Raw genomic sequence first — 12,324 nt, 5'->3', positions numbered from 1 at the left:
ATAAGATAAAGTACCCAATACTCAGTTGATTGTACCAGAGTAGGAATTAGTCAGGAAATGCAGTTTGTACTAGACCTAATACTCAGTTAATGCTGTAGCAGTGGAACTAGATTTAAAAGTCTCATCAATTAAACTAGCTCCCCTCACTTGAAAAGGGCTCCCGCCCGATTTTGAAGGGTAAAAAGACGTCCTCTGAATTAATCCAGTCCCTTTAAGCCCTCCCTCACCCCTCCCCGTTCTCTTTGTCGTGTGTGACCTGGTCTTGTTGTGTCTGGGCTAGATAGTTTTCCCAGGGTTAATCACTGTCCTCCAGGGAAGCTGGAGATAGGTGGGTGCCATTAATATGGTGCATGGATCATCTCTGGAGTCCTTTCCAGCACTAGGGAAACGGAGCACAGGCAGCCTCTGTGTGTGGATGTAAGACAGAGAGCATCAGCTGCTCGCACGCTTTGCAGTTTGGAGGAGGCCCGCTCTGCTTTAGGGAATCACAAACCCTGCGCGGAGCCGTTCCCTTTGCTCCCCCATTTCCGCTCCGGTTTCACTCTCCCTCTGTGCCATTCCCGATCTCCTGCCGCGCCGGCTGCTGCTCGCTGGGCGAGGGCGGGCTGGCCCCTCCCGCAGGAAAAGTGGATTACGGCGGGTGCAATCAGGGCCGGTTTAATTCCCTGGAAACGGGTTGAAATGTGACCAGCTGCAAATGCCCCCGTTGCGCGGCGCCGGGATCCGGCTGGGAGGAGGGAAGGGCGGGGGGGTGGGGGGGGAGCCTCAGCGCAGACGCCCCCCCCCCCCCCCGTTAGAAAAATTCATCAGCTGCTTTTGGGAAGGGCTGGGCTGGCTCGGGTCTGACGCGGCCCCTCCTCTTCCTCCTGCTTTCCCCTCTTCCTCTCTCTCTCCCTCCATCCCTCGCTCGCTCGCTCCAGTCCCGGGCAGCGCACGGCCCCTGCTGGGACACCATGGGCGAGATCCCCAAGCTGGTGAAAATCAACGTCTCCCTGAAAATCCAGCCGAACGACGGGCCGGTCTATTTCAAGGTGGACGGGCAGCGGTTCGACCAGAACAGGACCATCAAATTCCTGACAGGGGCCAAGTACACGGTCGAGGTGGTGCTGAAGCCAGGGGTCGTGCATGCCACGTAAGTGCGCCGCACTGCGGGTCTGTCGCTGCTCCCGGCCTCCCTCCCTCCCCTGCCCACTGGCTATTTGCAGAAGGCGGATATTTTTTTCCTGGCAAGCTGACAGCGCAGGATTTCCATTGTCGTCCCCTCCTTTCCTTGGAGGGCCCTGTGTCTGGGTGGGCGCTTCTCTCCCCGGCTGCAACCTCAGCATCCTCCCTTTGTAATTACAGCGGATCGCTGCAAAGGCTGTGTGTGTGTGTGTGTGTGTGTGTGTGTGTGTGTGTGTGTGTGTGTGTGTGTGTGTGTAATTACAGTGGATCGCTGCAAAGGCTGTGTGTGTGTGTGTGTGTGTGTAATTACAGTGGATCGCTGCAAAGGATGTGTGTGTGCATGTGTGTGTGCGTAATTACAGTGGATCGCTGCAAAGGGTGTGTGTGTGTGTGTGTATTTTCTTTCCGAAGAGATACATCTTCCTTCCTTAGATAGGGAAGGAGAATTCCAGCCCCACCCTCACGGTGCAGCTTCCTCGACATCAGCCCAATTAAGAAGCCTCCCAGGCTTGCACCACTTCTCCCTCCTGGGGTTTTCCCGGTGTTTGATCTGGAAGGAGAAGCGGTTCTACTAGCCCTACAGTCCTTTGGCTCGCCAATGGTGGAGGAGTGGGAAGGAAGAAGGGATGTGTGTTGGGGGCTGGGCGCTGCCTCTGGCTGAACAAGCACAGCTATCCAGGAAAAGCGATCCTCACGCTGAAAAGCCCATTAAAATGGCTAACGCCCAGCTGTAATAATTCACCTTTGAATTATATTCCATGTCTCTTCTCCGGGTTACTACTCAGCCTGCCAAATCCGGCACCATCAGCCAAAATGAGTCAGCAGCACAATTTTTTTATTCTTATTATTAAAACAGGCCTCTGCAGAGACAGCAGGTACAAGCGTCTCTGTGCTTTCCTGCATGGAATATAATCTGTGTAAAAGCCCATGAGTGACCCCACTCCTCCCAGACTGTGCCTGTGCAGTGTCTGGGCACTGTCGGAGAATAACAGAGTTCTCACTTTTTGTTTGGGTAGAGCAAATCAGATACTTTATTATCTCTCTATCAATTGCATAGAGGGAGAGAGCTAAACAGGTCTCTCAACAGGTAAACAATTACAGCAAGCATTTATACCTTTTGTTACAGACAATAATGAGCAACAGCTGCATTTTTGTTTATACATAGGTCATTCTGATATCTTGTTTTGCTCACTAATGTAGACTCTTAGTCTACATTCCATATTATCTACACAAGGTCGCAACAACTTCTCACACAGTTTTTTCCCACTCGCCTCACACATTCCTCGCTTCTACAAATCTCGCGTTATTAGGGTTACAGTTAGCCTAGCTCTTGCTAACGAACTGTCATGCATTGCATCCCCTTCCTGTCAGTTCTTTCTCTGCTTCCACAGCACTCCACCTTCATGTTGATTTCATCGGTTTGAGTGATAAAAGCAAGTGTCCAGGGTTTGTGTTTGTAATTGTTTTGGGGTCAAGGGTTGTTTCAAACTGCTTCAGGCCTGTCTATTTCAGGACTATGGGTATAGGAGGAGTGAACATCCCCCTGGAAGAGAAATCAAGAGATCCCCAGGTCGTCTGTTACACAGGAATCTACGATACAGAAGGAGTGCCTCACACCAAAAGTGGGCAAAGACAGCCTTTACAGGTCAACATACAGGTACCATCCCTCTGAGCATGGGCAGCACATGCTGGACACTATAGTGCGTACAGAGGCAAGGGAGATAATGGAGTCAAGAACTGAATCAGATCTGGGGAGGGTGAGATTCTGGCAGCTGGTAAATGGGAAAACATAGAAAGGACTCGTTGTTGTAAAGCTCAGTCATTGTTTATTTTAAAGTGTAGACTTTAAGATGTTGCGTATAATATCCTTGCAAAGTGTGAAAGAGGCCATAGCAGAACCACACACTGAAATCACTGTTACTTTCGCCACAGCAACCTGCAAGTCTCACTGAGAAGTACTGCAAAGGGATGACCTTACCTGACCCCCTGCATTGCTCAATTCACTGAGCTGCTCCTGAGTTAAAGTGCCCCCAACTTAACAAACCATGTTTCAAATAGCCACACCTTCCCTCTATGTTCCGTGTGGACACTGGTATAACAAATACTCATTTGTTTTTAAGGAAAATCAATTTTATTCTTCTAAGTAATTCTCAGATCCACAGAGAGGACCCAGCCCCTCCATCTACTGAGGTCAATGGGGTTCTCGCCTTGCACTCAGGTTCTTAGGTGCCAGTGCTGAAAACATTTACGCACTGGCTTAACTTTATGGCATTTCTCCCTCTGAAGCCAATGGAACTACAAAAAAAAAAAAAAAAAACATAAAATTAAGCATGTGCTGTATGTGACTGCAGGATGGGGGCTTTATTTTGCTCTTCTGGGCCCAATCCTGCTGCCCTTACATTTTGCATATCTAAAGGCTGTGGGACTGGATGCCTAGATATAAACAAATTGAGTCAAAATAATGTATTCCTTGAGAGGCTTTATATTTCAAGTAATATCTTGCTAGTATATAAAATATAGACTTGTAGAGTAAATATTTTGCCACTCCTATAAAGCAATTGTTAAAGTTTGGGAAAGTTGTGAGCAATTAAACACAGGGTCTAATCATGGAAAGTGTTGGGCAACCTTCATAATAGGTGGTGTCAAGTATCAGAGGGGTAGCCGTGTTAGTCTGAATCTGTAAAAAGCAACAGGGGGTCCTGTGGCACCTTTGAGACTAACAGAAGTACTGGGAGCATAAGCTTTCGTGGGTAAGAACCTCACTTCTTCAGATGCAAGGTGGTGTTACCAGCCCCACCAATATTATCCAAGCACAGTAACATAAAAAGCCTAGGGAAAGGAGTGCTATTATGCATGTTGTAATTGCTTCAAGACCAAAGACAGTCATATTAAACATGTTACGCTTCTAAAAACCATATATGAAGAGTTTGCCGTGATCACATAGTAACATTTTATAGTCCCAGTAGTGCAAATGGAAAATCACCATTAACAGTTATAATGGCAGGATATGGAATGTGGTAGACACTTCCATTTCAGGCTTCGTCTCTCAGGTTTTTTTGCTCAGACTGAAATTTGCTAAGCAATTGGGGGCAGGGGACGAAGAGATGTCATTTAAAGATTTTGGGAAACCTTGAGGTCTGACCAGCCTAATTGCTAAATATTCTTGTTCACACATCTATGGGGATCTGACAATGCTCCATAGCTTCCTTCCCTAGCTAGGCACCGTTTCACCTAGCCAGCAATTTCCAGATGAAGAATTTGGGGCAGGAGACCATACACATGGCTTTGGAATTGTCTGAACAGACCCCTTCTAAATCTTTCAAAGCACTCCCTTCTCTGGCTGCAAAGTGTACATGTGTTGTAAGCAGCAAAGCAGAATTCAACCAATAGGTTTCCAACAACATTGCTTCCTAGCTGTAATATTTTATTGTGCATAGGAAAAAAATCCCACTGAGGCATCCGGACACTTCTGTTCTACACTGCATTTGGGGTAAAGCAGCACGCTTCAAAGTTGATAGACTATTAAGCGAAAGCTAAAACTATTACAAATCAGAAGCCAACTTCATTCCTTAAGAATATCGAGTTACTACTACCATTAATATGAGTATGGGAGTGAGCATGCTAATGATTTTGTTAAGCCTCTTCACACACCCAGTGTGAACTAGATGTTTCCTGAAGCCCGAGCTAACTCAGAATCAATGGAGTGCTTGTGCAGTAAATAAAAATCCATACGCTTTTCCTCCTAAAGAACCTGACTGAGTGCTTATTAAACCTTTCACATGACTTTTTTGAGTTCACCTTGGTTTGAAAGGAAAACTGCAAAGGAATGTAAAATTTCCAACTACTTGCTCAGATGGATGAGAAGACTGAACCCTTAAGAGTTAATTAAATGTGAAATAATGACGATGGGAGCAGGTATATTGTCAGTTTAATGTAGGAAGATCAGAGAAGCAGTAGATTTCCACAGGTCTCTTCAGAAAAAGTTCTATATGGTTTCTAGATGTTTGTGTGGTGGAGTCTTCTTGGTATTCACTTATCAGGGGGTAGCCGTGTTAGTCTGTATCTACAAAAACAACAAGGAGTCTGGTGGCACCTTAAAGACTAACAGATTTATTTGGGCATAAGCTTTCGTGAGTAAAAACCTCACTTCTTCGGATGGCATCAAAGCTTATGCCCAAATAAATCTGTTAGTCTTTAAGGTGCCACCAGACTCCTTGTTGTTTTGGTATTCACTGTTTACCTCTATAAAGATGTGGGGGCAGAACTTTAGCTGGAAGAAATTGCCCATAACTCCATGGACACCAGCTGAGGTTCTGGCCCAGAGTGTTAAATTTCTGCTCTTCTCTGTACTTCTAGCTGCGGTTCTGCCCTTGCTATCCTGATGTGTGCTCAGGCTACATTTTCTGTTGCACTTATCATTACTATGGCAATCCCTATCCGCAGGGGTTCCACCCCGTCAATTCATGTCAATAATGATTGAAATGTTTTCAAAGTGGTTTTAAATATTGATTTGTGATTACCTTGAAAATCTGTTTAGAGGAATTTATATTTATATATAGACACACTCATTTGATATATGTAGTCATCTAAAGAGTAAAATCTTTCCATTTATGGTATATAGGTACCCACTCAAAGAAATCACTTATCAGAGCACTGTACTAAATTAAGTAGATTCCCATTTAAATTTTTAAGACTTCAAGTACTTTTTTTTATTTACTAGTGCGACATACTAAAAAGATGGAGTAATTTAAGAATCGTGCCACCACTATAAATAGTTTACACATAACTATAACATGTGTAACTTAACATCGGCGGTCTATATCCTAACTTGAGATACCTCCTTATAATGAGAGGTAATAGCAGATACAGTTTTATTTTCCTGGGCAATTCCATTAGCCCTTAAGTGCTTTGTACCATATTCATCACTGCAACATACCACTGCCTGCTTAATATGAGAATTTACCCATGAAAAGCAAATGCCCAGCATCATTTCTGAATTCTGAGAATGTATTTTCTTTTCCAAGGTATAAGATTAAGATGCAAGATTATTTTCTGTACAAGTTACAAAGGCAACGTCCACTAAATTCCATTAGTAGGTGTAGCAGTCGTGTTCTGCTGTGTCCCCTTAGAGAATGTGGAGGAAATGATGCTTTCGAAGAATCAAACTTCACCGAATAAAGTATCTCCATTCTGCTAGCCATGAAGTTTTCACTCCTACAGCACAGCACGTCTGTGAGCCCTGAAAATCCAGTAGTTTATTTTTCCTTTGGACATATTTTAACATGAACCCATAGGAGGCCCAGGCTTCTGAAGGCTGATTTTTGATACTGAAATGAAGCAATAACAATATTTGTTCAAACAGCAGCTTTAGAATCAAATCCTGAGATACTGTGAAGTCAACAGGATTTGAAATTGGTAAGCAGCTATTCAACACCTCTCAGGATTTGGTCTAAAGAGCTCAGTCTTTCAAATGTGGGTACTTAAATCTGTATTTAGGCTTCTAAGTATTCAATATACGTATCTAAACATGGAATTAGGTGTTTAAATTAGCATTCAGTTGCTTAAAGGTATGTAGATCTTTAAGAGATTTAGGGACTTAACTTTAGACAGTCCAATCTGAAAACTAGTTTGTGTCCATTTGCGTGCTTAAGCAGTATATAGAGCCCAATTTAAATGTCTAGGTTTTAGAAATTGGCCTTCCTGTATACAGCTTTAATTTCTTTCCCACCCTCCGACCCCCACCCTTTTTTATCCCTGTTTGGATGGTTACCCTGCTCTTCCAATTCTACAGCAGACAAGTCATGTTCTGATGCACACTAGGAAAGGAAGATACCTTGTAAGGGATTAATCCTAGAGTCCTTACTCCAAGCTAAACTTTCATTGAAAGCAGTCAGTTTTGCATGAATAAAGAGAGCAGGACTGGGCCTCAAGACATAAACTAGCATTTGAATGGGTAAAAGCCAGAAAATTCCTAGTAATTTATCAGCCAAGATAACCTTTTTCAGAACAGGTAACAAGAAGTTATTTCTTGAGCACAATATATCGAATTTCAGTTACGTGACTTCTTAAACTCTTGTTAATTGTTGGTAGCTAGAGGGATTGAGGGAATAACTAACTACTGAGCCCTGTAGCACATGGATGGGTGCTTGCATAAAGAACTATGGCACATACCTGCAAAAGAGGGAAAGGACCTTCTGATTCTAAGTTTACTTTAGCTACCACTACTAACCATGCAGTCCTGGAGAGTCCCTAGGTGGTGGAACTGGGGTAGTTCTTCTGCAGGGTGATGGGACTTTAGGGGAACCATGTAGGGATTGCTCAGCCACCTAGATGGTGCTGCCTGTGCTTACGCATTGGGTTGGGGCACAGCATGGCCAAAACGTCCACAGATCATCCTATCCTTCCCCAGGAATCCCACAGTGGGGCTGCATTAAGATCATAAGGACTATTCAGGGTAGTTCTGCAGTTTGGGTTGGGGGGAGGGATTCTTTTCCCTGTACATCTCTCCAGTCCAGCTTTTCTATACAGTTGCTATGAAGTCGATACCCCCATCACTTATTTCCTGGCCTATCCCATCTAATCCTATCAACAGTATTACAACTGACTTTTTTCTCCAAGGAAGTTCACAGACATCCCCCACCACCATTCTCTGCTCCCCCAAATACACATGCAAACTCCTTTAGTGCATTGCACAAGGCTCTCCATCAGATTAACTATCCTCTCAGATGAGGATGGCTGACACTTCCCTCCACTAGCAATGCCATTCCTGGGTTGGTAAGTGGGGTTCCTTGAGCAGGAGGAGGTAGTCCTTTTCCCCAGGGCTAAGCACGGTGCTTACACAGCGCTCTCAGCCTCTACTGCTTTGGGTTACAAGTGGCCCCCAGGCTGGGTAGCTGAAACCATGTCTGTTCCTTGGGAATGAACACAGCCACTGGGGAGAGTGTGGGAGAGCTGCTACAGTAACTTCAGATTCTCAGTAACTGTTTTCTGTGACTTCCTGTAATAGTGCAGATATTAAGGCGACACCCATGACTGAAGTTCGATTGTCAAAAGAACTCAGGACCCAGTAGCTCCCATTATGGTCATGACTAAATTCTAATTATCAATGGGCATTGCTGGGTGCAGAGTTCTTTTGAAAAGGTATCCCTTCCGCAGCAACAAGGTGGGTGAGGTAATAAATGTGTCCCTTAGGTTAGGCAGTGGCAGCTTACTAACTGCTCAGCAGGCAGAAGCAAAATAACCGCCCAACCGGGAAATAAGCTGTAATCGGTCAGGTGTAGACACGGAAGCTTCTGCTTCTTCAGGCTGGCTGAAAGAGTCATTCTGAAAAGGGATTTACATGATGACTTTCCAGTGGTGAATACAGTATGTGGATGATCAAAGGTCATCTCCTGAATGTATGATTGCAATGAAAACCGTCACATGGAGAAGAGTCATTATTAAAATGAGCAATAGGAATCTTTTAAAAGGAACACTAAAAACATAGTAATACTTATTCCATTGCAGTAGTACTGACTTCAGCGGTTAGTCTCCTGCAAATAGAACATACACCAATATAATGCGCTGTTGAGCCTAGAGCTGGCGTGTACAAACCCTCATACCCACATTTCAAAGACAACCTCCAAGGTCATTTGTGCTGGTGAAAATCTGCAGGACCTCAGTTGAAGTCAGTGGAGTATTTCCCACATTTACACAGGTGCAATTAAAATGATAATCCTTGTACCTCTCATGCGAGCGTATTCTGCTGTGTCTTGCAAGAGGTTGGGGGGAAAACATGAGATATTTCCTACTGTTGGAATTCCAAGTTATTATTACTGTAGCCCCATTCATTTCTAAATAACCTGTTTAAAGTAATGTTAGTTCATAGACAAACGCCAAGTCCAATACAACTTGAAATCAATTCTCTTTCATTGTAATGGAACGTACCCAATCACTCATACTTCGCTATCTCCTAAGCAACCGCTAGAATATACTTTGCTATCTCCTAGCTTCTGTCATTTGTCCCTAAATTATGATTCAATAGCACATCACAATGAGCAGTGATTATAGCAAAATGTAAGTGGGAGCCTCTCTCACTCTTGTTTGGTATAAAAATGTGGAATAGAAGCCAAGGAAAGTCTACAGATAGCTCGCATAGTAATAACTTGCATTAATCTACAGATTGAATGGCACCGCAAACGAAAAAATAAGGTAACACTCGAGACTGCAGGCAAAGCAAAAAGGAGGAAATTCATTACGGTTAATTCTATGTACAGATCAAAGTACACAGGTAACCCACTAACCTCAGATCTCCTGGCAAGCACAGTACATTGCACAATGCTGGAAAACCACATCTCATATGTTGGCGATATATATTTCACACAATATGTATTTGGCATAATCACCTGCTTTCATCACCTCACCAAGTGTTGCAGGATCCTCATTTAAAGCATTATAAGCCTGATTCTCCACTGCCTTGCCCCCAGAAGTTACTTGCACTTACAGAAAGTGGGTATAAAATGGTACCCGGTCAGAATGGTATCACTTTGACTCACCTTGCACAAGTATAAATGAGTGGCAGAGGGACAAGGCAGGAGAAAATCAGGCCCTGTATGTACTACTAATTATGCTTAGGCACTAAAGATTGCATGAAGGATACTATGGCAACCTTGAAAGATCTTTGATTTTGCTACTTTGGGAATAACCCTTACATTAGTGTTTCACACGCGCAGTTTAGTTGGAGGGCACATTGCATTGAGGAAGAGGGGGAAAATTTAAGCTGCTTACTAACAACTTTATTCCCTGTCCTTCGCAGTTTAGTGACATCGGCACTTTTGAGACAGTCTGGCAAGTCAAATTCTATGACTACCACAAACGAAATCATTGCCAATGGGGAAACGCCTTTGGTAGCATCGAATATGAATGCAAACCCAATGAGACACGCAGTCTTATGTGGATCAACAAAGAGATGTTCCACTGAAGATGAGCAAAGTGGACACTGCTGGACAATCTTTTTTTTAAAAAATCTATCTTTAAACCAGCTCAAAGCCTTAACAAAGGCATACTATACAGTTGCTTTGTCCCGCGTGGTACAAATAACATGCTAAATTATACATACAGTGGGTGCCATTAAACCTTGACACTTGCTACTCACAGTACTTAAACTTATCATGGCATCTGCAGTATTCTTCATCCTTGCAGTAGGGAATTCTGCAGGCACCTTGGTAAAGTAAACCCTGTGATGCCAACAAGATGTGGATAATACCCACTAAACAGTATCACTGGATGTAATACCCTTGGTGAAATACCTTGCATTAGTAAAATTCAGATCCAACTTCATATTAGTGATGATTTCTGTATTTATATTTGTGTTGTCCCTAAAACATGCTCCATTGTGCAGTTTGTCTATGTCTTGTCATGGTAGACAGCAGAAGTGCAAGTTCTGGATGTTTGGACATTGGCTACTGCACTGTTGAAGTTGCGTTTTCATATTGGGAGACTCGGACATACTGAGTCTCCCTCTTCTGTTAATGTCGTAAAATATGCTGTGACTGGCTTTCCTCTTTTGTGAAATTTGGTAAAATGTCATTGTTTTGCTATGTTCCCCAGTTCCTGAAGTGATTTTTGAAAAACCAAGAGATACCATGAAAACCATTAGCATAACAAAACATACCGAAAAGCAATAAATCTGTGGTCTTAAAGGCATAATTGCACATCTATTGATGTTGCTGATACATATCTTTAGAGCATGTACACTGCTCTAACAAAATATAATGGTCACACCTAACGTTCTCTGAGTTCGTCGAGATTATTAATTCCAGTGGTAGTCTCAATTTTTTAAGACTAGGAATATTGCTCAAACCAGTAGAATCTTTCAAAATAAATGAATTTTTTGAGGTGTGATCACTGTACTGTACTAAAACCTCCAGACTTTCATATCAGCCAGAAATACTCATCTCTGAAGAAGGGCCCAGATCCTGCAAATGCTCACACATGTGACAGCAAAAGGACAGTCAAGTTGTAAGTAAAGTGCATCAGTGCACACTTGTGCATGAGTGTTGCAGGATCATGACTTAAGGTGCTAAACATGTAATTTCCAATGTTTACAGCTGAGAGGCAAAGGGGAACGTAGATTCAGATTTCTTCTTTCAATAAATAAAGCAGGTAAATTACTATACTGTCCCACCTTCGATCTCTGCTGGGTTAAGTTCTCTCTCTGGTATATTAGTTGTTCCTGTAACCCTTTGTGAATAATTTTTAAATCATGTCTGTAAATTGTAATCACAACTTTTGACCTTTTTAATAAAGGACTTGGAAACAATCTATATTTTTCTGAGCATGTGCCATCTAATTGGCTTCTCTTACTTTTGACTTTAAAGTTGAGTATAGGAAGATGAAGGCCAAGATTTTCTAAAGTGACTAGTGATTTTAGGCACCTACCTTGAAACATCTTTGGAAAGGACCTGACATAGAGGGTTGGTTTTAACATGTTCTGAAAATCAGGCCCCTTTAAAATGTCTCAAGTTGGGTGCCAAAAATCACTAGTCACTACTAAGAAATTCTGACTCCACATGCCAGAACCCAGGCAGCGAGGATTGTCTTAGTAGTATGTACAGATACAGATTCCATATGAAGTTCATAAACAGAAGACAGAATTTGTCACCACCATATTGTGACATTACCCAAGGTACAATCTGTACTGATGAACAGCTTTGTCACCTCAGTTCTCCAACCTGGGGTGTCTTTTACACTGCTTCGCTGTGAGAGCTACCACTCATGGTCTGCTCACACACAGCCTCCAACATATAAATGATTCCCAGTTACAGTGTATGAGTGCTATAGCCAACCACTGATGAATTACACTGCAGAGCAAGATCAGCAAATTCCCAGTCCCACACTTTCCCCCAGAAATGTACGTCTTGTAGTGTCGAGCTCTCTCCTGGAGTATACAAGCTCATATAAAGTCTGTCATTTTATTGATAGAAAATGATATGAACAAATCCTGTTATCCCAAATGGAGTTTCCCAAATACTTCAATCCAAACACACTAGTTTAGATAAAACAGTAAAACAAGCTTATTAACTACAAAAGATAGATTTTAAGTGACTACAAGTAACGAGGCATGAAAGTCAGAATTGATTATAAGAAAATAAAAGTAAGACGCAACTAATGCCTAACTTA

The 12,324-nt window shown here is 42.9% G+C and overlaps 1 protein-coding gene across 1 annotated transcript; it reads left to right on the top strand.

Moving 5' to 3' along the window:
* The first annotated feature begins 805 nt into the window (after positions 1-805).
* Positions 806-11,468, top strand: CNRIP1 (cannabinoid receptor interacting protein 1). Its single transcript, XM_034764249.1, has 3 exons — positions 806-1,132; positions 2,677-2,821; positions 9,959-11,468. Exons 1-3 carry the CDS (start codon positions 954-956, stop codon positions 10,121-10,123), a joined length of 489 nt encoding a protein of 162 aa, XP_034620140.1. The 5' UTR covers positions 806-953; the 3' UTR covers positions 10,124-11,468.
* Positions 11,469-12,324: the final 856 nt, after the last annotated feature.

This window comes from Trachemys scripta, chromosome 3, assembly GCF_013100865.1.
Source record: "Trachemys scripta elegans isolate TJP31775 chromosome 3, CAS_Tse_1.0, whole genome shotgun sequence".
Taxonomy (NCBI): Eukaryota; Metazoa; Chordata; order Testudines; family Emydidae; genus Trachemys; species Trachemys scripta.
This window is presented reverse-complemented; position numbering and strand designations above follow the sequence as displayed.